Here is a 26,983-nt window from a genome sequence, read left to right as displayed (position 1 = left end):
TGCGTGAAAACAAACTGTGATGGGGGCGATGGGCAGGACCATGCTCACCCTCACCCATCCATTGGCTAGCGCGGACAAATGGACACATAACGTAACAAGCAGCTTGGAGACTTCAGGCCCAGAGAAAATAGCCCAGGGCAGGAGCCAGGGTGCTGTCGAAATCTGCTGAGGCTAGGGATGGAGACAGTGCTGAGATGGGCTCAAGTACCGCTGAGCAGAGGGGCACAACAGCCCCCGAGGGCTGCGGTGGGGAGACCACGGGGCGGGTGGGGGCGTGGACCGACCAGGTGCTGACGTGGCAGTGGCTCCTTCCAGTGCATCTGCTGGAAGCATCCCCTCTGCCACCCAGCAGCATGCTGTTTGGTGATCACTGGGACTCCTGTGCCACCAGAAGTGGAGGTGAGGAGTGGGGTGAGAACTCAGAAACATTTAAAAATTGGTTATTACCAGAAGCACAAGGCAAATGTTGGTGAGGGAGGACCGGGACAAGTTCCCAGGTTCGTAGTACAGGCACGTGAACCAGGGCACGTAAACAGGGCAGAGCAGAAAAGCTTGTTAGAAGATGGAGGGGTAACAAGAAAAATGGATGGTGCACGGAAGCAGAGGTAGAAAAGCAAAAAGGATGATAATGGGTGTGGTTTGCAGGCCATGCAGTTTGACCTCCTTGGGAGGAATGCAAAGCTAAAAATACATTGTTGAGAGGAGTAATACCTGAAGGGGATGTTTGGGCTGTTGAAGAACAGCTACAACAGGAAAACGAGCCAGTGGCTCACGAGCACTGCACAAGATAAGGGTGCGCGCTCACGCACTGACCCAGCTCCAGGCACACCCTCTGCCCCCCGGGGCCCTGTGGTGTGTGCTGGGACAGATGGAGGTGCAGCAAGGAAGTCAAACAACTTGTTGGGTGTCCGGGCAGGGCAGTGCGCACATACAGGAAGGATCACTGCCAGACAGTACAACCTGGTGTCTGCTTTGGTGTGAAGCTGCAAGCACCCAGGGCTTCCTCCTGTGGGTACCAGGTGAGAGCCAGAAGTGGTGTGGTATGACCCTCTCCCATGCGGTTGTTGGGAGAGAAAACAATTAGACTGAGGCTTGCTTAGAACTAGGAACAAACCTGCTGCTAGGGCCACAGGGGAGGGAAAGGCTCTGCGAGTAGGAATGGGAGCAAGCAGGTGCGAAGAGCAGAGGTGGAGGTGCACAGTGATGGGGAGGACAAGTTGGGTTGGCCTCAGATCCCACTCCAGCAGCTTCCCAGAGGAAAGGAAGGGCTGGAAAAGAGTAAGGAGGTTGGAGGAGCAGCAGACAGACAAACCTCAAGACTATAACAAAGGTGATCCTCCCCATCTCCTCAGTAACGCCGTGTTTCTGTAAAAACAGTTGGAGAAGCACAGGGCAGGCCCACAGCCAAGGCTGCGGGCTGGGCACCGTCCAGGCACACAGCGGCACGGCTATAGTGATTCCAACCCAGCAAAGGGGAAGGAGACAAAACAGCACCTATGGAGGGTGTTGAAAGGAACAGCAGATAGTCAGAATGACAAAAAGCAAATCAATGACCAGGTAGAAAGAGGTGAAGAGTTGGATTCAGGAGTGCCAGTGTCTCTGGAGTGCCAAAACCAGCCAAGGACAAACCCATCCTTGAAGGAGCGGTGACAGAGCTGGGGGGAAGAGAAAACAACGTACACAACAGCAGCAACCAGCACGTACAAGCCAAAAGTACTCAACTGGGTACAAAGAGGGGGAAAAGACAGCAGCCTGAAGTGAACCTGAACTCTGAAGATGCTCAGGAAAGAGATTTGTCTGCCCAGGAAGCTGGTCCCAAGGCTTCTGACCGCAGGACCCTCCACCCCACGCGATGTTTGCTTTGTGGATGCCTTGGATGTGCCATGCGTAGGGCAGAGGGACATGCAGCAGCAGGCAGGTGTGAGTTGCCCTTTGCAGGGCTGGGCTTAGTGAACCCTACAGGTAAGTCTGGCAAAGGGGACAGGAGCCTCCATGTTGACCAAGAGCCCCAGATGTCTAATGGAGACTGAGAAAACACCACACCGAGGGCCACGAATGACCAAGCTCAACAGCACCTCTGCAGAGAAACCCCATTCCTAAAATTAATTCATCTACTAAGACTTAAAACCAAGACATAGCTTAATTTATTTTTTTTTAAACTAGTATTTTCTACTATACATTAGTGCTTCGGTCCACCACAGTCACTGCAGAGCTATTGCACGGACACACACACAAACTCTATATACAGAATATACACTGTACAGGCAGGGCTGCCACTAAGGAGTATTGTACAGAATCTGTTACTACAGGGAGGTATGGCCGTGTCCCCTCGCTTGGCCACTTCCAGGCTGGAGATGGTGGGAAACTGAGCAGCCTCTGCTGATCCTGCACTGTCTGTGCCTGGCTCTGGAGGAAAAAAGGGTTCAGCCACCTCCAAGACTCACTGACATCTCCCCAGCCCCGAGGCAGTGCAGCAACAGGCAGAGTGAAACAGCACAGCTTCCACCCAGAGCACTGGGTACTGCCCACAGCATGGTGCAGGTCTCGGCTGAAATGCTGAACTCTCCTAGCATGTGCAAAGGTCCAGGGCTTCTTACAGAAAAAAAGTGCATCAGGCTGCCAGGGCCAGCCTAAAACCCATTCTTTAGGCAAACATTCAGGCCCTGGCCAGACTGGCAGATGGTGAAGTGCAGTTACAGTAGCAACAATCAACCCCGGGGTTACAGTAAATCCATTTCCAAGGCAGCTGGCAGAAAGACTGCTCTCAGGCATCGGGCAACTGCCTCCAAAGCCAGTAGCAGAGCCTCAAGTCTTTCTCACAATCAGTTCAGGAGCACATGCAAGTCTCTGTCTTTCCCAAGAGGTGAATGGGAGCAGAATGACCAAGCTGGAAGCTGGGTAAGAACCAGTTGTGGTGAGAGCTGGAGCGACTGCTCCTCACTAGCCTCAGCACAGGGCCAGCATGCAGCTCCCACAGCAGAGCCCGTGCACGGGCCACTCTCTGAGCCCCCACTTGGCAAGGCTGACAGGTTGCAAAAATCAGATTCTCCAAAATGTTATCGGCAAGCAGGCTGACCACATTAAATATGTCATTGCCCAAGGCAGAGCTCCAGCTCCCTTGTACGTTATTAGAGCACACAAACTTGATTTTTCAATCAGAATAAATAACATTTGGAGGCCAGCTCCTCTCTGTGGAGCTCCAGTAGCTACTGCCATTCAGCCAGCACCCTGCTGTGAACTCTGGAGAGCTCTGTTCCTTGCAGATGCACCAGCCCCTTCTTCTCCATCTCTGCCTAGGAGGAAAAAACAACAGCATTCCACATCCAACAATTCATCCTCCCACTCCCATCACAGCTGAAGCTCTTGCCGGCATGAGTCAGGCTGCTGAACGGGCAGGGACAATTTTTTCATATAATTTTTATGTGGGGGACTAGCATCTCCCTCATCAGAAACAGTCCTGAAAACAACTACCACTGACAGGACTGGTCCTGCCTCTTCCAGGCAGGATGATGGCGGTGAAATTTTGAGAGCCCAAGCGCTAAAGGTGGATGTGTATATATGTGCAATGTTTTGCACAGCCTATCACATGCTGCTGGAAGCCTGGCTGGCACTTTCTGACCTACTAACAGCCACACAGGGCAATTTCTCATTTACTCCTGCTCCTCAAAGCAGGACTAGACAGAGTAGTGCATGCTGTTCCCCGTTTCTGCTACAGTTCTGACCCACATGCTCACGTCCTCAAAATCGTACACAGCTGTGAGCAAGGTCCAGATCAGGTCATGCTGGCTGCATCAGGGAAGAAGTTTCCTTTCCAAATGCAACTGCAGGTGCCCACAGCTTGGAGCAGGGTGGGAGGGCCCTTCCTTCTCCAACAGTCTCTTCACTGTGCTCAGTGGTGGTGCAGCACGGTCTGAAGATCCTCCGGCAAGGAGCCGATGATGGTGTCAATATACAGGCCCACCCGCTGCAGAGTTTCCTCCTTCACAGGGAGGTGCTGGCACCTGGCTCTTACCTACAGGGAGAGAGAGAAATTTTAAAATAGCTTCACAGTTTTTCCTTCCACTTTGCCTTTGGCTGAGCAAACGTCACGTTGTCTCTTCAGTGCAGTGCATGAGACAACAGGCAGGACACTGTCACCTGAGCCCCAGGGAAATGAAAAGAGTCAGAACTTTTATTTTCTACACAAACACTAAAGTTTCATGACTGCCCCATTTGCCAATATTAATCAGGGACTGAGAACAGTTTTCTAAGCAACAAGTGTGATCCATGTCCCTGGTCTCTCCCTGCTACAGAGATACAGACAGAAAGGAATGAGTGCAAGATGAAGGGAGGAAAACTTACCAGCTTCTCACGAAGTTTCAGCACCAGGTCTACAATCTCCACCTCAGACTTGTCCTTCATCCAGGCCACAATGTTCTAAAGAGAGAAAATAAGTTTTCTTCAGGGACATTTCTTCTTTACAGAAGCTTTGATCAAAGCGATACCCCTAAGTAAAGCCTGAAATAAAAGTGAGGAGGAGGTTTCTCATGCTCTTTCACAACTCTTCTTGCAGAACTTAAGCCTGAATGAGCAAGACTGAGCTCTCCCCACTTTTCTGACCATGACAGCATCAAGCTCTTGCCTGCAAAGGAAGAATCAAGGAAAGATGCAGCAATACACAGGCAGTGCAGGACTCCCCTCCTTCAGTCAGTGCCATGAATCTTGTGCTGCCCTCAGAATTTAAATCTATTTGCCAGAGTTAGCCCCACTGAAAAAGGAGACAGCTTTGGCATTCCCCACACCATGCTCCAGGACCTGCACTGCTGAACAGTGAGACAAGCGCTGCAGCTGAAGGAGCTGCTCAATTTAAGAAGTTGTACCAGTAGTCACTACTAAAAATCCTACCTATTTTCATTAGGCATTAAGGAAGCCAGCAACAGATGACGCTTCCAGTCCGGCACCGTTGGCTTGGGAAGGGCCTTATGAATGAAAAATAGTTGACAGAAGCAGCCAGAGCAGGACCTGCACTGGCTAACAAAGTAGGGGAGCAGAGTTCCTCATGTTCTTGTTCCCCACATTTGCTGTTATTCCCGTACACTGACAGACATGAGGCAGAACTATGATTCCCACGGGCACAAAGCGCTGCCCCCCATCCATCAGTGTGGAATCCAGATGCATCAATAAGGGTCCAAGGCAGCAGTGCCCTCATCTCCCAGGTTTCACACCTGTCAAGGTATCACCTGGCATCAGTTTTAATACCTGCAGCTGGAACATACCGCTTCGCAGATTGCCTCTAAATGAAGGGCCTCCAGCTTCTGGGTCATTTCCTTGTGCCTCTGACGGTACCAGCCATCAAAGTTGGGAGACTTGAAGAAACGCCTGCAGAAAGAGAGGTGATGTTGAGGAGGGGACAGAGGGGGATCCAGAGAAGCATGCTGGCTCCCTCTGCACAGAGTCCCCTTCCTACTGCAGCAGACACAGATGTGAGAGGAAAAGACGTTCTGATTCAGTATGATGAGGGATGGACCATGAGCTAATATGCTCTTTTCGTTTCTTGTCTACTCCAGAGGCTTCTGTTCTGTCAGGCATTAACAGGATACAGCTGAGCAGCTTTAGCAGATTGTCACCAAAGACAGGGGCGATCCTGCCAGGCTCTCACCTTCCTTCACATCAAATCACGCCTCAGCCAATGCAAGAAGTGCCATGCTCTGCCCTTCGGCACCCTTATTTTGGACCACTTTTTCTTTGGAGTTATGCTAACTAGGATGGTTCAACATGGGAAAAAAATTCACATTCCTCTGCAGTATCTTGCTTAATTCCCTCTCCTTTCCTGATATTTAAAGCTTTCAATCATTTGTTAGCATGGAACTAAGTCCCATCTAATTGGTGATTTACATTTCTCCTACGTAAACAAGGTATCATTTAGGCTACATCAAAGGATGTATAATTTACACCTCTCTAATGCAGTACAGTAATAAACTTTTTTACTGAGCTACGCAGGAAAATGAACAGGGGGCAGCACAATACCTGTTTTTATCTCAGAGTGTAAGAATTTTAGATCAAATTCAAAACAGGATTGAAAAGCCACTAACTGGAAGGGTTGTGTCAGCAGAGAAAAAAAAAAAGATGAGAAAGCTTAAGATGCCACATAGAGCTGAGTAACAGCCACTTTAGCAGCACATTCTCTGCAATTCTTTCATTAACAGCGGAATACCTCAGATGCTGCATTTCAGCATTTTCTTCTATTAAGAGTGGCCCACTTAGTATCTCTTCAGGCTACTTCCTCAGGCTACCTGCAGAGAGCACTTCCAGAAGAACTCAGCTGATGTTTGTATAGTTTCTTTTTGCAGCTTCAAGGACTCTTGCTGATGCACTCTCCACAGCACAGTGGAGTCCTAAACCCAGCCAAGATCTCAAGATGCCACTGTGATACAGACAGATTTAATTTTTAATTCAGGGTTTGACTTAGGAACACAAGAAATAGTATAGGCACAAAACCTCACACAGTTGAGAACCCCGGAATGTGTAAATGTCTGCATGTACATCAGTTGCCTGCAAACCACAACCAATTTATTGAAACAGTTTGTTCTTTGTTACAATTTTTCAAAATATTAGATAACCAAAATTAAATCTGTCTACCACATCATAAGGAGTGGAACTGCTTGTTTTCTGCTGAATCTATTAAAGCACAAAATGGTACAAACTTTATCACAGCAACAAAACATACTAATAATCCATGATTAATGATTCTGCTCTCTTTCTGGCATTTTTTCCCTTTTCCATATTCATATATCTCCCATTTTCCTTCCCACTGGGTATCGAAATTCTGGATTTTTCCTACTCATATTGTGGTAAGTGTTCTCCACCCCATTTATAACTAACTATCCTTTATGAAAACTATGGACAAACTCTCCTGCATGCTCTCTTAAATTCTACCCTGAAGAAACGACACCCTTTTGTGTTCTAACAGCATTGCCATCACGCAGTAAAAATGCAATGGCTGTTGTCCTGAATGCTGTACAAATACATACAACCACTACTGGACGAAGACCAACAAGTCTTTATACCCCATCTGCCCAGGACCAGTGACTTCAAAAAGAAAGATTCCCTGGAGGACAGTGACATAGCTGATGTCAGAGATGAGTCTCCTTCCTCTCCAGCAGAGAGGATTTAGTTTAAATTCCTGAAGGTGGAGAGTTGACAGCTTCTAAACCTGACTGTATCTACTTAAGAGACTACATAAAACACAGGATTTATTCTGCCCTGCATTTGCTCCTCCTGACCATTATTAGTTTATCAGTTCTTCATAGGCATGAGTTTTTCAGGTGACCAGTCTTTGCCCTGAAATTCCCTTTTTGCTCCCAATTCTAATTCAGGATTCGATGTTCATTGTAACTTGCACCAGCTGTTAAAGAGATAAAGCAAGTAACTACCAAAACCTTACCTGTAGAGGCCTAACCAGTCACCCTTAAGGACACAGGTAAGCTGGGGACCAGCATGCTCGAGGGTCTTCATGAAATCTTCCTGACAGAAAGGACGAATTTGTGGAGGATTCTGCACAACAGAGAAACCATATTACATGGCACCCAAAAGAAACTGGGGGGAAATGAGGTCTGTTTTTTACAATGGAAGAGGCTGCACAAGGCAGACTTTGTAACTATGAGAACAAAAAATGCACAGACATCTTAACCAGCCTTGCTAGTAAAATTCAAATTAGATTCACAATAGTTGAGCTTACTGCAAAACAGGAAGCATCTGTCTCAATGTTTGTTTCAACTTTTTTTTTTTAAAAAAAAAGGAGTAATAGCCTTCTCCCTTCAATGAGAGAAGTTCACACAGAGTATCAGAGTATGTGATCAGCATATGGCATAACTATTCCCAATTCCCGCAGTCAAAGGAAAGCAGAAGCAACTGGAAAATTGAACATACCTTCCATGGAGTAATGGCTCTCTGCAGAGGCATCAGACTTGCAATATAATGCTCCTAAAAAGAAATAAAAACAAAACAAAAAAAATAATCAAAAAAATTACAACAATCAAGGAGCCTCTTGTGTGGTCACTAAATTTGACAGTCTGCTCCAATGCATCATAGGCCCAATCAACAGCCTCATACTCTGGTTTTTTTCTTCACAGTTGCATGTTACATGAGCCTAAGTGTTCCAGCTTGTTTCCCACCAGGGGCTAGGTCACAAAACTCTGCTGCAAGAATCCCAAGCATGCCATACGAGAAAAGGTCAGGCGGGAAGAAGTTGGCAGGAGGGACTAGAATCTGAGAAGATGCTCTGTCTTCCCACATACTACCTCCTGAGATGACGTAGAAAAGAAAGTGGAAGAGCCAAACTGGGGCAATGGGACAGGCAACAAAGAAGTACTACCAGCTTTCTACTGGGACTAGGCAGGGAAGGCCCTGAAAGGAAGCATTTGCTAAAATCTGCCTTAAGGTGGTGATCACCACATGGACAGGCCTCTTAAGCTCCACAGTAAAGCTTCCCAAAGCCAAAAGGGAGGGCTTCACACTGGCAACGGGTTTGATTCCAGCATTAGATGGGAAGAGGAATATGTTGGGCTCCCATCCCTTCCCTATATATTTGCTTTGACTAGCTGTTGAAAAGAGTGAATAGTTGGCATTACAGTCAAGTAACAGAGTACACCTACTACGTTGCAGGAAACAATTTTCTGTCTTTACATACAGTGTGCTGCATGTGCAACCTGCAGAATTTTATCCTAATTACTGAAATTTGTGTTCGAGAGCCATTTATTTCCTTTCCATGGAGTAAAACATTCTAGAGCGCCACACCCTGAATCTATTACAGATGCCTGGGTACAGGTGAATAAAAGAGGGCAAGGGCAGACTTGTCACTTGGGCATCCCCAGTTCACCTCCCCTCCCCTTTACACCACCCTGACAAGTCTCTGCTCAACTCACCAGGGGAATAATGAAGCTCTGAGTGAGCTCCAGGAGGTGACGCCTCAAAAGCGCACTCTGGACTTCAGACGGGCGTTTCCGCTGAATCCCCTGCAAGCACAAGCAGTGCATTCACAAAGGTGCTGTTCTCTTATCATGCAGATAGATGCAGAATTTGCAAATGCTGCAGCTATCAGCAACCAGCCCAGTACAGTCTGGGAAGCTGTACTGCCCAAAATACATATTCCACTCTCTAGTTAAATTTATCACTCACATTTCACTACATAGAATCCGGTTTTTCAGAGTTTGGTGGGTTTTTTAAATAACAACTGTTCTCACTTAGGTTATCATTAGCACCAGCATTTAATCCATAATATCAAGTGAAAAATTTAAAATTGGCATCATAAACATGTCCAACTATACTTGACTAAATCATTACACGCTGTAAAAAGACTGCTCCTTTTGGAGAGCTTTGTCTGTTTAAACCAAGCTGTCAGAACAGTTTTCCCGTAATGACATACAGGATGTAGGATAGAGTGGAAAGTGCTTACCTTTAGTAATCTTTTTATCAGGGTTTTGTCTTTGTGAAGGAACGTTTTATAAGAAGTATAGATTCCTAGATTGAGAAAGAACAAAACCAGGAAAAAAAACAGAACCGAGAAACAAATTTTTGCCCAGACATCTACAGGAGGCACTATTATATAGTGCAGGGATAACAGAACTGAAATTCCTAGCACAAACCCTGGCAGCTGTGTGTGTGTAATTACAAATATTATTTAAAAAATATTACAAAAATTATGAAATTGCTAATGCAGCCAGTACTCACAGCACGATTAAAGGACACTGAATTCCCTCAAGGACTTTCTTATGCTAAGCTTATGGTGATATAACTTAATGGAGTCAGCTTATGGCCAGGCCTGAGATGAACAGTTAAGTGGCAGATAGCTGTATCTAGGTAAGCAAGTTCTTTTGACATCCATCACGTCTAAAAAGCAGGTACGGTACATAAAATAAACCCAGCAAAATCAGAAGCTGTTCTCCCAAGACTAAAATAATTTGTTCAATTAATTTGTATTGGCTTTTTCAATTGCAAAACAAAGATGTATAGTTTTTCTGTATTAGATGGGGGATGCCACTACTGTGTAGCAGATCAAATGTAAGATGATAACACAAAAATGTCAATTTGTTGAGATGCAAAGAATAATGTATGCAATGTTTGCATGCCTGCAGAACTCCCATGTGGAAGGGTAAACAAAAGGAAATTATGTCTGACAAAAGGACTTACCTGGTTTTGTGTCTAGAGTTTTTAGTTTAGCTAGCTTCTTCACCTTAACTTGCTTGGGCAGGTCTCCTATAAAAAGACATGAAGTGACTAGTTCAGGCTCTGAATCTACCCTCACAGCCACAGGACGCACATGAGAGACTTCACACTCAAGAACATCCAGTACTACACTTGCACATCTGAAATCATATCCTCCCTTACCTCCACCCTCACATAAGCCTTCTCATCTGCTAACTTTTCAGCTAAAATTTTGGAATAGGAGTGTGTTAAGGAGGCACTGCAATAAAATTAACTCCTCAACCTAGAGACTTTCCTGGCTTTATAGATAATAATCAGAGTCTCTTTCTCCACCTCTCTCTTCTCTCTGCAATGTTCTCTTTCCTGCCCAGGAAGGACTTCTTTTCTTAATGCTTCAGAAAAACACAGCAAGTTATCCTCTCAACGATTTGTCTTCACCACTGTTTGCACTCATACTGCACACCAACTCAGTTTGAGTCTAGACTTCCCTTTGGTTTCTCAGCTCTCACAGGAATGAAGATGCATAGAATGACAGCTAGCACTGCAACTGACTGTCAGCTCACTACTAGCCTCTAACACGGTCTACCAGCCCAACAGGACTTTGATTCCACCCTTACCTGACATTCTGAGCTCCCCAACTCGAAGAATGTGTGGCCAGTGCTGGAGAGTTTTGATAAAGAAAGGGTTTGTGACTCCCACAACAATGTTTGGCCTAGAAAGAGGGGGAAAAAAGCAGAACAATGCTAACCTCGGGGTTTCCTTCACACAGGCAGTGGCAAGTGGATAGCAAGGGTCTACTGGCTACTTACGGAGCTTGTGTCCTGGTCGTATACTCTTTAAATTCACTGTCATGGATAGTAAAATAGGGGCGGTAGTCACAACAGTACCTCAGAGGAGCAAGGCAACTGTAACAATAGATAGAATAGCTGCCATATAAACTGCACAAAGGAGGAATGTGTGTTTACATCAGGTTTATATCCCAAAGCAGTGGTTTCGTCCTGCCAGCGGTGACACTTTGGAGGAGCTCCAGGCTTTTTTTTTCCTAAAGCAGAGTTCAAAGCCAAAGAGACAAAGTTCCTCAGGGATATGAGCCATCAAGTCTCCCAACACGGGAGATTCACTTTTACTCTTCTCTACCATTGGTGGAATATGAGCATGACTCTTTTGCTATGCTATTTGTCTTACATGCTTTCATAGGCAAACTAAATCTAACACCACTGATTTGGCAGAAGAGGGGATCTGAAAGAGAAAAGCTGCCAGAATTCATTACTACAGTTACCTGTATCTCAGAATTTGCAGGCATTACCTGGTAAGTGCCAGAACCATTTCTGAAGAAACTGTAGGGGATGGTGCCATTACAACAATTGGCTCTCCTAGTAACATCAGCTCCCACAACATCTGGATATGAATTAGCACTGGCTGGAAACACCTGTTAGTGAAAGGAAGAATGATACGCTGAGGTTAGAAACGCAGTTCAGAAAAGATCAGGCACAGTTATTGCATACAAGCCTACCCAGATGCATTTCCATCTGGGAATTTGAAATCTAGGATTGATTTTTAGAATTCCACAACAGAATGCCACATGTCTTTGCACATGCTCTTGCTCATCCATTTTATACATGTTTAAAGGAAATGCTTTAAACAATGTAAAGCAACCTGCTGATCATATTGCTTAGGTGAAAAGGCATACTGAGAGCAAAGTAAAACGCACATGGATTACAGCAGATGTATGTCTATTAGAATAGCACCTATAATGCTGAAAAGTTTGCTTCAGACACACAATGCGTATGCTTCAGAGCTTAAGCTGATCACCAGCTAAGGTCAAGAAAAGAAACCCTCTTCTAACCAGGATACAGCAGGTTGTGTTAAGGGCAGCGCACACAGGTTTAAACACTGCACAAGCTTTGCAAGTCCAGCATTCTAAATGACAATGCAAAGCAGTGATTTTTGATTCTTCATTATCCCTATGATTTATAAGATACTCTGAGCAGGGAGAGGGGAAAGCAGATGGAGGGGCGAGGGTTGCAAGGATGGTGACTCTCACCTGAAAAGATCCAGTTCGTGAATACTGGGGAGAACCAGTGGGGCTGGTAACAGATTCTAAATGAGGGGAAAAAAACGAAACAAACCCAAACCTGTTAGTAAATGAAAGCATCCTGACTGAAACGCCATCTAAACTGACCACATCAATCACAAAGTAGCTCCCTCTACAATATGCACAAAAGAAGAGAACAAAGTTAATGCTTAGAGGTATGAGCCACAAACAGATCTGGATTGAGCATTCAAGGTCCAGATAAATTTCCTTTCCTATAAGATAATCAAGAACCTCTTCTTTTCAAGATGTGAAAGACTTCCCATGTCTGCTCCTTTATTTTCCAGAGTCTCCTCTGGCAGAATACAGAACTTAAGATAGAGATAGAGACAATAAGGTTTAGTAACATGGATACCAAAAGTTGTGAAAGATAACAACATTATTCAAAGGAGAGAAAAAGGGAAAAGATGAAATGAACAAGAATCAAAACCCAAGCTAAATCAAAGCAGTAAAGATGCCGGACAGCAAATGCTGCAAACAACACAGAAGACCAGGCGCGTCTCGTAGAGACCTACCTATGCATGAATTCCCAGGAAAGGCATGGTGAACAAAACTGTGAGAACAATGCACATACATAACTCGAAGCACACAAATTCTGTGCAGAGAGCTCTGTTTTGAAAGACACAGGCATGAGAGCATGCAGTTTGTACCAGATGGGTATCTGAAACCACGTTAATTACCGGGCCAAAGTGGTTTCAAACAGGATTAAGGCTGAAAGAGTTTTCAGTTCTTCTCCACCCCTCCTTCCTTAGTCTAGATTCTGCTCATCACTGGCTTGTGTCATGCCACACTTCATCTCACCTCTGATTGAACTGCTTCACTGGGCTTGATCCTGCTTATCCACCCTGACGGGATTCGCACCTAGATTACAATTAAGAACAGACATATTATCCAGGAGATGGAATCAGCATGCACACACACTTTGCTTTCTTCCTTGACAACCATCCACATGAGAAAGTTTTCTTAATTACCATTCTAATTGCACAGAGGTTAGGACTAAAGGGAAAGAACCTAGAGTAAAGAGCAATTTATACACCTAGAAGAAATGGGAATACGTTTCCCTTCCCAGTTGCTTCAGCCTGCTGCTGAGCACAGATCACCAGTGACAGTACCTGAATGACAACTCCCATCACTGGAAGATTCAGAGTTTGTCCTGGCACAGGAGGTGGCCCACTGATCAATCTCATTGCACACTGCAGGGACACAGGTAAAGGAAAAAGTTTAATCTGAAGGTCAATACAGGTAATCAGCTGGTCCTATGAGTTCTGTCAATGTAATTATCACTCATTCATAGCTCATGTGCCCCCTGGCTAGTTACAAACAAACCACTGTTTGTAACTGCACTGTTCCCAGTGCAGGCCCAGCAGCACTATACTGTTGATAAATCATGATTAACTTGAAACAGTGCCATAAAGACCTAGACAGAGATGTAGCATTAGCAGGTTTTTTCCTCTCTCAGGGAATACATTGCATGCAAAACTGACAGCATCATCTATTAAGGTTGTCAGACATTTCCCATTAATGCATCCTTTACAGCTGTTTATAATTTTGACAAGCCAACCACTTGGATGAAAGTTTTTCCCTGTTGGAATTGTTCCAGAATGAACTAATCTGAACATTTAAACTGTCTTTCAGGAACCTCCTGATAAAACCTCTTAAAAGATTTCAGTATGCAAACCCTCCCTCCTATATCTGACTGCTTACCTGCCTCCAGGCACGGCTCCAGCTTGTCAAAGTATTCTGGAGCGATGAGTTGCAGCAGTGACTGGAAACAAGTTCAATATGGAAGGCATGACACCAGCACCAAAGACTGAAAAAAGGCACATTTAGGAGTCAGAGTCCCCCTGACATGATAATTTCTAGCACAGCATATGCTTATATTGCTTACTTGAGCGTACACTTAAAAACCAACACCAAAAACATGAAAGAGCTCAAAAGCAGCACTTTTACCGATGGAATTCTTGCTAGCTACCTAGTCGTAAAGCCTTCAGGCTTTGGGAGACCCTAGGTATCCACACAGGCAAGGGTTTTTTTGTTTAATGAATAAGCACAGCTGGCAGCTTCTACCAGGGAGCCACGGCAATTAAGAGGGATGAGATTGCGACCTAGCAAAAGATCAACTGGAGGAAAAATAACAATAATTGCTGGTAGGTTCAAAGCTAACAAAACAGCTGTTTCACACAGCGAAGTGCAAAGAAGCAGATCGCTGAAATTGAAATTAGGTAGATAAGCAAAATAAAGGAATTCTGGGGAAGAACCAAGTAACTTGAAATAATGCTGATTTGTTTCCAGCAATGCTTTTTGTTGTTGTTTTGGCTTCTTTCTAATGCTTCTTTGTGAAATATATCACTATTTTTTACAAATTTTCCAATTCAGTCCTGATATCTGATACCTGCAGGCCAGGTTTTTCAAAGGTCATTGTTGAGAAGATGGCATTTTGATCTTTTGATGTGAAAAAAACACTACTGAAAGAGTAATTCCATGGATCTATGGAGGAAAAATGGATCTTAAGGTCAAGTAAAATATTTTCCTTCTCTAGAAGATGACTGAAATTCCACTCTTTCAGGCAGTGATCATAACTATCTGTCTGAATAATACAAAGCACTCTGCATATTTATGCTGAAATAAACATGCAGTTTATATTATTTTTTGCAGGTCTGTGTCAAAGGAATTAGGGTAAGAGCCAAGGTTGGTAGAGGGTACCAGCCGTGTCGCTGCTGCTAGTTAGAAGCCATCAGCTCAGCAGGAAATCCATTCCCAGATGGCTACTAGGAAGAAGAAAAATTAAAGCATAATGAGAGTAGGGTTAAGCATATAACTAGCACAGACTGCAATAACAAAGTATATCCTCTCACTATCTGTGACATAGAGTAGGTACTGAAGCCAAATGTTCGGAGTACTTTCCAGATCTCATGATTCAGACAGCAGGTCACTGCTCATGTGATTAACGCACCATGGCAACCATTCCAGGTTTGTTTGGAATTACACTTTCCACATATTCCTGTTCACCCGAACCTTTGCTGTTTCCTGCAGAAACACTGTGGGTGTCACGTAGGAAGTGTGCTATTTTACAGCTATGGATAGGTGCCTTTTTACAGCTATGTACCAGTTGAGAGTAGCAAGCTATCTGGTTTCAGTACTCACCTTCTGAAAATAACCTCTCTTCATCGAGCTGTCCTTGACTTGCCTGAAGTATACATAACCAAAGTAATGAGCTGACTCCCGCTGCAACAGAGACCAACAATGCTGTTAGTTAGAAACTGATTACTGCTATCACCCAAACTCCCTCAGCCCTGACCAAACAACATACCTCACTCCTGCTATGATACAATTACAGCATACCCTGCTATTTACCAAAGTTATCCATGCTCAGCTATCTGGAAGAGTTTACCAAATGGGTAGAGAGGAGATACAAACAACTAAATTCACAAAAAATTACAGCCTCCACGTAGCACCTTTCATCAGCCCCTTTCTGCAGCACCTTTAGGGCCATCATTTAAAGGGTTAATCAAGGAGGTTTCCATTAACACAACCAGCTAAGCCAACCCACTGAGCTCATCCTGGCACCCCTTGCTGCTGCTGATGCGCTCTGACTGTCAGTTTTCTTTGCCAACTGAAGGATAACGTATTGTTGAGGAAGGAATACATCATCTTCTGAGAGGAGGAAATGTACCCTACTATACCCGCTGCACTCCGCTTTAGTCAGGCATTTAAAGCAGTACCAGTCAAACTTTGCTCAGGATGAAGCACACAGCTTCCTTCGTAGCACCCATGAAAACAAACAGATTTAATACAAATCCCCAGCAATCATTTCAAACATGCTATGCCTTCTAAGTTCCCATAGACATCAAGGAGGAAGGACAGTCATCAGTGCCAAACGCAAGACCATACTTATATCATTTTTTGAAGTCGCGTAGTTTAAGGCATTTTTCTTTTCCCAAATATTATACTATCCTGGGCTGCACCAAAAGAAGTGCAGCCAGCAGGCTGAGGAGGGGGATTCTCCTTCTCTACTCCACTCTCATGAGACCCCACCTGCAGTACTGTGTCCAGCTCCGGGGCCTCCAAACGTAAGAAGGACATGGAGCTGTTGGAGCAAGTCCAGAGGAGGCCACAGAGACTGATCAGAGGGCTGGAGCACCTCTCCTAGGCAGACAGGCTGGTAGAGCTGGGGCTGTTCAGCCTGGAGGAAAGAAGGCTCCAGGGAGACCTTAGAGCGGCCTTCCGGTACCTAAAAAGGCCAACAGGAAAGCTGCAGAGGGACTTTTACAAGGGCCTGTAGTGATAGGACAAGGGGGAATGGTTTTTAAGCTAAAAGAGGGTAGATTTATATTAGATCTAAGGAAGAAACTCTTTTACTGTGAGTGTGGTGAGACGCTGGCACAGGCTGCCCAGAGAAGCTGTGGCTGCTCCATCCCTGGAAGTGTTCAAGGCCAGGCTGGACGGGGCTTGAAGCAAACTGGTCTAGTGGAAGGTGTCCCTGTCCATGGCAGGGGGGTGGAACTACATGGTCTTTAAGGTCACTTCCAAACCATTCTATGATTCTGTGGTTAATTTTCCACAACAGAATCCAGCACTTTGGCAGTTTTGCTTCCTTTACTTCTTCAAAGCTAGGTGAATCTGTGAGGCAGTGCCCGATTGCTACAAAGCAGTAAAGATATATGCAAGCTGGAAAAATCTCTAGATCAGAACTCAGGAAAAGAAATCCTCCTACTCCCTCTCAGACCAGCAACCCATTTCTGGATTGCATATCACAAAAAGATTGCAGAAGTGTTAAAAAGGCACATGCACAGGAAGCATCATCTCAAAGGAGAAAGCAGAAGAGGACAAGTTGATCTGACGGCCATCTGCTCCATTAAAAGAGGCAACAGTGCTGAGCACATCCTTTCTCTGCATGAAATGGACAGTTCACTGACAGAAAAAACACAACTAATGGACACTCCTGGTATTAGTGCTTGGGTAAGGTTAAACCAGCCCGCACATAGCAAACCAAACTGTGGATTTGTGGCATGCCAATTACTGTGGCTGGTTTTATATACGTAAATCCTGCAACAAATGAAAAGAACTGCCATCACTCAACAAAAGAGGTAAACGGTTAATTTACCACTGGACAAGGATATTCTTATCTTGCCTCATGGAACGTGCACAGGTAGCTGTGCACTCTGTTGGATCTCACCTATGTGCCATCATTTGTCTTTTTGCTGTAGCTAGACATGACCACTGCTTTAATCTGGGTATGCCCTGATCAGTTCTATCTCTCAGAGTAGCTCGGATTCTCAGCAAAGCCCTCTATGAGTGTTAACATGGAAGTAAGTCCCTGTGCTAAAAGCTTTCTCCTTTTCTGACTATCCCACAGCCAGAGAAATGAGTATTTCATACACAGAAACAACTCAAAAGTATATTTGGCTTTTAACCCATTAACACTACTCTTTGCTTAGCAGGTGTAAGTAGTGCACTGAAATGCAACTGACCTGCAGTGTTAAGGGTGCTTCTCTATTGTACTCGCCATCATCCTCGTAATGAGTGGTCCTCTGTCCCCCAGACTGACGAAGGCGGAAGCTAAATTGAGTATCTCCCAGACCACCTGAGATAAAGATCACAAATGCTCAGGAAGAAGTTTCAGTACAGAGAAAGCTGGAAATTGCTTAAATCTGCAACGCTGACATAAACAGGGATGCTGACTTACAAGGAACTCCAAAACTGAGAATGCAGAGTAACAGCATAAACCCACAAAAGTCAGTACAAGACAGGAGGAACACGCAAGAACTGATACCATTAAGCTAAACCTTGCCAGGGTTGCTGGGAAACTTACAGACATTGGCCAGTACTATCAATCCTGAGTAGCTGCAGCCACCACTTCTTATCCACTCTACTGAAAAACCTGCAAATGGCCTTAATCCAAGACCATACAAACACAGATTTAAACGACAACCCCCTGCACAACAGTTCTAGCAACTATACTCCTCACCCTGCCCAAGCATACTTTGTATAGCAGAAAAAAGAAACAGCACGAAGTCCTCAGTTTTCATCATTTGTTTAGGATGGGCAGGAGTAGGGCTGAGTATGTACAAAGAGGTCAGTTGTAAGGAAAGTTAAACACGCTAAGCTCACTGAACAAAACCCAAGGCTAAACCAAGTAAGGTGCTACTTACTGGTGAGAGGACATACTCCCTTCCCACTGCACGCAGGTGCCATGCTCCAAAGAAGAGTAAAGATTGTGTGGGTGGGTGGGTGGGGTGGGGGTGTTATGAAGATATTACTATTAGTAAATAACTTACTTCAATAAAAGGGACATTTAGCCTGAGTATTCACTAAGCTCTGAAAAACTAGTGAAAGTATATCCTTAAAACATTAAACCTGAACTGGACAAAGCTGCAGGAAACTAATAGTCAGGAATTTTCTTAAAGAAACAGGTAGCAGGATGAATTAACATGCTTATTTCTTACTGCCACCTTTCTGATTTATAAATACAAACTTTGGGAATACTTCTTCTGTGAAAGCATCCTCTGCCCATATATTTCTCTTCCCTGAGCACTTCACTCACAAACGCAGAAATGCTGACAGTCAACAACTGCAAATCTCAGGGAACTCATCCTTCATGACTATTTTTTATATTTTATTGGCACAAGGGAACCATGAGTGTGCAAGCTTACCAAGAAATTGTCCGGTCACCCACTAGATCACAGATTCTAGATGGAGAGAGCAATCAAAATGACAAGAAGCCTCTCTGTTCAGAGCTAAGGGCTGGGTGCTCCTTGATGTCACCATTCTAGAAGATACAGCCCATCAGTCTCTGCTGCATTAGAGGTGATGACTCACTCTTTCCATCATGCACCCGTTCCTTTCATAACAGCAGCAAACCATCCTGCAGGCTGCATGCAAGGCCAACAGATGCTACCTACCTGAGTAGGAGTCTGGAAACGACAAGTAGCAGATACTAGTTTTCTGTAACAAACAAAAACACGCAATAAGAAAACCTCCATCACTGCTACTCAATATCTTTAAAACCAGAGGGAAAAAATATAAAATAGTTATTACCTCTTTCTCCGTTAGCCTAAAGTCATACGGATACACCAACTGCAAAAGAGGCAAGAGCCAGTACGTCAACCACTCTGTTCCCCCATCTTCTACATAGATCTATAAACATTGCTTCCATACAGTTAAGTGCCTTATTTTTCCTGAAGTAGCATGTCCTACAAGAAGGTAAATCCACCCATTTACAAACTGACTCCCAACAGGCCACTGCACTGAGCCTGTCACAGAATCTATTTATTCTAGCAGATTGCGAGACAGTCCAAATGACTTATGTTTTACTTAGATTTTAACTTGAGAGTTGACAGCTCGGGAAACAAACAGCCCACCACCCTGCTGCTAACTTCTCCGTACACATTCCTGATGTGCAAACATCTGTTTTCTCTAAAGCAGGCAGGAGAGGACTATTCCAATGCTGCTTGAAATTACGTTAACATATACTTAACTCTCCAAGCTCCAAGTCTGAAACCATTAATACTCAATTTTGCACCTAAATACAAGTTTTAAAATTGTCCAGAATAATGTCCTATAGAGAAAGTTTTGAACTTTGTTGTGTATTACTAGTTGTCATTTGGAAGAGGGTCACTTTTTATCTTCATTTTTTAAATCTTGCTAAAAAAAAAACCCCTTACAGTTCACTAAACCCACTAAATATTCCGAAGGAGTGAGGAAGGCTGGCATCTTGAGCTGCTGGGAGGTAGAAACAGACTTCACAGCAATGAAATGAGAAGGCAAGACAGTAAAGACAGACTAAGAATGGCTTTAAAAATGAAGTTATGCACAGATGGGGTGAGGTCTGGAAAGAACCACTGAAGAATGGCACAGAGAGTGTTAACAGTCGTGGCTGGGGAAACAACCTTTGCAGTAGCATTCTGCCAAGATACAGGCAGGGGAAGATCACCATCCTCAAGGGCAGAGGAAAGGAGGCAGTAATAACCAGAGTGGACAATGGTTCCTAGCCGTACGAAGAGATTAGAAAACAATATATCCTACGTACAGTAAACAATAGGAAGTCTGGTGTTAGACACAGACTTGGGTGTATATCCTAGCCTCCACAGTGAAAACGGTTACTTAACACCCCTGAGTGCCTGGTTGGCTAGAGATGCTGTTCACAGTAACCAAAAAGAACATGGGCAGCAGGAGTTGTGGGGATTCAGAGCTGTGTTTTAGCTCCCTGATTTGAGATCTGTTGTCAGAAAGACAAGCCAAGGCTTATTGTGTACAGAAAAAGGTGGGTCTGGCATAGGCTGGAAGATTCATGCTTTGTCAGCATACCAGTGACAGCTGAATTGCCTTACACCCAATTTATCATCAAGCATTTCAGATAAGGGAGATCGACAAGAATTTTAAAGCATCTAGTTAAAGACTCTAGCTTTGCAGCTGAACTATGTAAATGCTGATAACACTGTTTCTGCATTTACTGTAACCCAATAAAAGAGAACTCAAGACTTCTCAGGTCAGGGCTGAGGGCAGCACTGCAAGCAAGGTCCACTACAGAAACAATCGCACTGAGAAGTGAGAAATGACACAACTATGGCAAGAATGAGTTTCACATGTCACTGGGCAAAGGACAGAAACCAAAGTACTTACAAATCTGCAGAGGTAACCTATACAGCGTTTACAGCACTTACTGATCGGGAAATGCAGAAATTGCTGGTGGCTTTAAATAAGCAGAGGAGAAAGAAACTAGCACTGAATGAATTGAAAAATGGAGATCTGCTCGTCAGACTTCTGCAGCTCCCAGGCAGTAACTCTGCTTCAGGTCAGTGTGCGAGTCATCTGGTACTCAAATCAGGAGCTCTCTTCAGTGCTCAACTCTTCTTACAAGTCTATAAAAAGCAAGGGTGGCACCATGCCAGAGTGCTGGAAGTTCACTGAGCTCGCTCGCTTCGCTCTAACAATTCCCCACTGATTCCTTGGCAAGGTCATCTAATCAACTTCAGAGAGTGAGCCAAATTAACAATTAAAAATTACACTGATTAGCCTTTGGTTAAAGCGTCTCTGAAAGATGAAAGCTACAAAAATACAGGAGCAAAATTATCACATGCAAGCTACAGCGACGAGGCAGCACATGAAGGCACAACTAGAGAATGAAGGCTTTTTAGACACTGAAGCATGAAGGGATGCATTACAACTACACCACAGGAGAAGAAACACTTCTCTGCTTGCTGTATTTTTGCATTAGGTGACTGAATAAATTATTGTGGTTATGACTAATTTAATGATCATACAAACATTTATTTTGTTAATTCCCATGTAACAATGGACAGACCAGGAACAGAGACCTAGACATCTGATGCTGAATCATCAAGAAGCTCAGGAATCTCACATCATCGTGCCTTCTGCAATAGCATCGCAGCAAGCTCAGATCTGATGATCTAAACTTAAGTTCAAGAGTCAAGACAGACTTCTAATTCTCCTGCTGCCTTTTCTGGGGGGGGTCATTCTGCAAGCAAATCAGACCAGAAATGGATCCTGATGGCTCCTAGCTCCTTTGTGGGTCCAAGTTTAAGATACACTAAGCATATGTTTCACTTGGAGATGTGTGCTCAGCATTTGGGGGGCAGGCGGGGGTGAACCATACTCAGATGCTTCTCACTGAGCGTAGAAGCGCTGATGGACCCAAAAATTCAGACATTATGTTTCTGAAAAATAGGCCTTATCTTCTATGTCTTTGCCTCCCTTTCAGCATAACATGTTGTCTGACGTATTTCTATGTGTGGGGTGGGGGGAAATCTCCAAATGTTTACAAGATTAAAAACACACTCTGAAATAGTGCGAATCCTAGCCACAAGAACTTTTCAAAAGCAAAAAGACAGCAAACAAAAAGAACTTTTTATTTATAAAAGTCTCTGTATATCTCAGAAGTAGTCCAAAAGGGCTCAAATTATGTCATAGCTTATGATGTAATGCTCTCTCCCATCAATAGTGGATTAACAAGCATGGAGGCGACACATGTTGTTGAAAACAGATCCTTGCACTAAAGCTTTGCTGTTGATACCAGCAAGGGTGCCAAGTGCTCTGCTGCTGTCATAGCAACACAGAGAACATCCCAGAAAATGACTTCTGGTGACTCTGAAGTAACCCAGCTTCACAAAGTGCCCGTGATTGGGAAAGCTTGGGGAGGGAGGAGCCACTGCCATTGTGAAAAGGGATATTTCAGAACCACAGGGATGAATTTTCAGCGTTTCTATGACAGCAGCACCAGAGAAGTCAGAGCCCTTGCAGGGTTGGATGGCAAGCAGCTGGTGGGGAGGGCTGCTCCGGTGGGACACAGACTGCTAGCCAGAGAGGATCCTCTCAGAAACGTGTCTTCCTCTCTCCCTGGTGTTTCTGCCATCTGTAGTTGACTATTTGAAGACATGTAAATTGGTGAATGAGGCAGAAACAGTAATTATACCTAACTTCTACATTAACCTGTGTTTTCCTTTGTAACACCTTTTCTACTGTGTATTTAAACAGCTGCAGAGTGGGACTCACTGAATTTCAGGCCAATGATATATCTACACCGCGAGATGACTTCACAGAACAGAAGTCATACAATATTCAGAAACCCAAGCAGACCTTGAACAAGCTCTTGGCTGTGAAGTTGTATCCACAGAGCCTACCCCACTCCAGGGTAATTTTACCTTTCTACTCAGTGTTATTGAAGCACAGACAGACAACACGCACTAATCAGGCTTCAACAATGCAGCTTCCAAGTAGATTTGGGCAGCAAGGGAAGAAAAGAGATGTTTACTCTGGAAAGAATCCTATACTCAGGAAGAAGTAATCTTCAGGAAAGAATGACAAGGTCTCAGTACAGAAACCGTGACTGAGACAGGCCCGCTTCTAAAGTGGAACTGCAGGGGACACCCTAAGGTTGGACTACGCTTGGTATGTCTGCATCTTCACACACTGATTTACAGAGATCATGTAGAAGTATGGTGCAACCTCCAGAACGGGAGGTTACTCCTCCTCCTAACTCACTTTGCTGTGAGCATGTGAGGTAGCACAAGTTATTTTAAGTATTTGTAGCCTGTCACTCTGTATAATCCTCTGGTTTGTGAACAGCCTCTGTGATTAAATCACTCTTTAGAGGGATATACATTCATCCACAAAACCACAGAGCACTCTGTCAAGATCTAATCTCAGTCAGCTACACTGATCTGGTAATGTCTACAGCAAACTTCCCGTACAAACTCAGCCAGGACTGAAGTCCCACAGGGCTGGGTGCCATAGACGCATTTTTTCAACCCAGAAACTTGCAGTCAAGAGCCCGAATCATAAAACTCCCTCTTCTCAGCTGCAGACATCTGCCTGCTTGGAGACAAGCCGCAGGATCTTGACCCAATCTAAAAAAACTAAGGCAACAGATGGAAATAGGAAATAAGCAGGAAGATGATGACACCATTTGACTACTGACAATAGTGACATTTACACTTTTTCAACATTTAAAAATAATTTTACCTGGAATCCCCCCATAAGACGCTAACAGCTTAGGCTTTTTAATTTTCCAACCCCACCCAGAACGGAACATGGGATGTTTATTACACAGCTTCTCCTCTGCCTGGCTTTCTTCCTGGGCATCTCACCCAACGCAGACCCAATTCCTTGCCCAAACCCTTTACTCGGAGATAGAAATCCACAACGCACAACCAAAGGAAAAGTGAAGGTGGGGTTGCGTCATTGCTCAGGCCAGATGCTGAGATGTTCCCAGCCTTCTCGGTCATTTATGCCAAATGAGAAACATTTCCCCATCAATACTTCTGCAGGCAAAGGAGGAAAACAGAGGAAAGGAAGAAAAAGAAGAAAAATACCTCTCCAGGGATTAACAAACCATATTACTGCATACCTCAATCACAAAGTCGCCTCCTTATAATGCTAGGCAGGTAATAAAACCAGTAAGAGAGCATCTTTGTAGCTATATTTTAAAACACACCTATGAAGAATTAAATTGTAAATGCTAATTATTATCCCAGTATTCATACCCTTTTGGGGTATATCAGGTCTGGTTTTGCAGGAAAGACTATAGAGCATGTGAAACTTAGGTCTACAGCAGCTTGATTTTATTTATTTTCAGGCTTCATGAAAAGAAACATAGTCGAGCATTTAAGAAAACAAAGGAGCAATTGGCTAACTTGATCTCTACTGCTTTACATTCCTTTCAGAAGCTTCAGCATGACTTTAAAAATTTAGTCCGGATCCTCTGAAAAACAGTGTTAACCTCCTTATACAAAGGCAAAGTGAGGAGTACTTCCCACAATCACACAACAAATATCAAGAAATTTGAGACAATGCCTTAGGTTCAGAATAATACAGACCTACCCCTCCTCCTTATGTAGCATTTTCTTAGAACACCAACCAGCTCTTGCCTTCAGCCACCTTACAAGCCTTAGGCTCTAACTCCCTTCAAATCCTCTTTCAGAGGCAATAAGGGAATAAGGAAAAACTGTTCCAGCCTCTTCACTCCCAATTCATCCTCTCTGGCCCCTCAATGACCCCCACAGGTATATCAGACCTCCTGGGAAACCTCTGACACCACAGGTCCTCAGGGTGACAGAGCCGCCTCAGCACCCCACTCCACTGCACCCCCTCCTCGCCCCATTGCTCCCCCTCTCGCCACCCATCTCCTAACTCCTTTCCTATCACTGTCCTACGATGTCCACCTCAACCCCCCCTCAGCGCCTGCTGACCCCACACCCCAGACCTGTATTTCTGAGCGAGGTTCACCCCTACCCCCCGCTCCCTAACACCAGCCCTTTCACGGGCTGACTTTCTACAGCCCTTCCCCCACCGCCCCCTCCCCCTCGGCAGTCCTGCACCCCTCTGCTCACCTCAGCCCCCCCTCCCCAGCCCCCCGGCCCCTGCACACAGACAGCAGCACCTTGGGCTGCCCTGGCTCCTCCCGGCCTTGCACAGCCAGGTGCTGCCCGGCCCCCCGAGCCCCCTGCCCACTCCCCACACCGCCTCCCCCGCCACCACAGCCTTATCCCGGGAGACAGCCCGGCAGCCCCCCCCCCCCCGCCCCGTTCTGCCCTGCTTCCCCAGGCACAGGGCCCTTCCGCTCCGCCCCGCCCGCCCCCAGCCGCCATTGCCCCCAGCCCCTCACACCCACACCTTCGCCCAGACGCCGCCTGCCCCACACAGCCCCCCTCACCCCCGCCAGCCCAGCCCCGCCCCCTCCCCTCCCCTCCCCTCCCCCACCCGCTGCCTGCCGCCCCTTCCCCGCAGCTCCCGGCCCTGCCCGGGCCCAGGCCCGCCCCACACACCCCGGCCCTGCCTGCGCTCAGGCCCCCCGGCCCTGGCCGCACCTCCATGGCCTGGCCCAGCTCCAGGTCGAAGGTGACCACGCAGACACAGTCGAGCCAGGCGGAGAAGCGGGCCCAGGGCAGCGGGAGGCGGCGGCGGGCCGGCGGGGCCGGGCTCGGCCCGGCACAGCGCGTCCATGGCAGCGCCCGCTCCGCCCGGCCCCGGCCCGCCCCGCCGCGGCCCCGCCCCGCCGCGCCGCGCCCCCCGGCGGCCCGGAGGTACCGCACCCGCCGCCCCCACCATCGAGACGGCTCCGGGCGCGCAGAGCGGCCCGCGGTGGGGTGTCATGGCGGGCTCGGCCGTGGCCAGGGGGGGGCGGGTGGTCTGCGGCCTGCGGTGCGTGGCGGCCGTCGGCACACGAACGGGAGGGGACGTTGCCGCCGCTCAACCCACGTCACCCTGCCCCGCTCCTGCGCCTCCCGGGGGCTGCCGATCCCCAGAGCTTCGCCCCCCCGCCCCCAGCCCCTCGCTGGCCGTGGGCTGCAGCTCGGCCGGCCCGGGCCTCCCCGGCGGGGCTCCCCGCCCTGCTCCGCCGGGGCAGCCGCCCCGGCCCGGTGCCCGCGGCTGGGCCTGGCCGCTGGACCCCTGCAGGCTGGGAATGGCGCGAGGGGCTGGGTGTGCTGGCATCCGTGGGGCTGAGGGGCGGCCAGCGGAGCCGTGCCTGGCCCCGGCTGGGTGTTAGCCAAATTAAATGGCAAAGGGTGAATTAGAACCCTAGCGTGCTCGTTTTTATTAGGTTTAAGCCATGTGAACTCTGCGGCACGGGCTGATGCCATCTCACATTTACTCGGTGCTAAGGGTGGGAGGACAGTGGTATCTAGGAAGTGCTAAAATATCAGTCATAAATAACAGTTCCATGGCAGATTTCCTGAGGCACTGGCTAAAACCTAACCCCCTTTTTTTTTCCCTTCTCTTTTTGTCTTATTTATTGCTAGGCTACTGTTCAGCCAGTTTCAGTCATGGAGCAGATAAGCACCAGGACCAGAGTAAAGAGAAAGCACAAGGAGAAAGAGTCTGCAGCAGCACTGACTTAGGCTTACACTGACAGTCCCTGAGCATCCCACCTGCACCCTGTGCCTCCTAGAGAAGTTTGTTGCTGAGTTACGTGATGGAGAAGTTGGTCTTTGCTCATGTGAACAGTAATCTCAATCCTAATGTTAGCCATGTAAGCTTGGCTGTAAAGCCTCACTACTGGGCTAAAAAAAATATTGTTGTCTAATTTTATGGGAAAGATGTGCACATTTCTGTGCACTTCCTTAATAAACTGCATCGTGACCTAAAGGTACAAACTGGGGGTAATTCTGTCGAAACCAATAGAATCATTTCAGATTTACATCATTTTAGAGGAAAATCTGCCTTAGTAACTTTGAGATAGAGATTCTTTTA

The 26,983-nt window shown here is 46.0% G+C and overlaps 1 protein-coding gene across 1 annotated transcript; it reads right to left on the bottom strand.

The window, feature by feature from the left end:
* Positions 1-2,121: 2,121 nt before the first annotated feature.
* Positions 2,122-25,776, bottom strand: DENND6B (DENN domain containing 6B; the record flags this gene model as incomplete). Its single annotated transcript, XM_037389498.1, is given in 21 exon segments — positions 2,122-4,012; positions 4,342-4,416; positions 5,256-5,358; positions 7,424-7,533; positions 7,909-7,962; positions 8,904-8,993; positions 9,434-9,498; positions 10,168-10,233; positions 10,800-10,894; positions 10,992-11,087; positions 11,489-11,611; positions 12,227-12,282; positions 13,076-13,135; positions 13,387-13,443; positions 13,445-13,467; positions 13,979-14,084; positions 15,419-15,499; positions 17,746-17,858; positions 19,177-19,219; positions 19,313-19,351; positions 25,600-25,776. Coding segments are annotated over 21 exon segments (1,755 nt in total), but the record flags the coding sequence as incomplete, so codon positions are not given.
* Between the last annotated feature and the right edge of the window lie 1,207 nt (positions 25,777-26,983).

Source organism: Falco rusticolus, chromosome 5 (genome assembly GCF_015220075.1).
Source record: "Falco rusticolus isolate bFalRus1 chromosome 5, bFalRus1.pri, whole genome shotgun sequence".
Lineage (NCBI taxonomy): Eukaryota > Metazoa > Chordata > Aves > Falconiformes > Falconidae > Falco > Falco rusticolus.
Note: the sequence above shows the minus strand (reverse complement) of the source record. Positions and strands in the feature narration are given on the sequence as shown.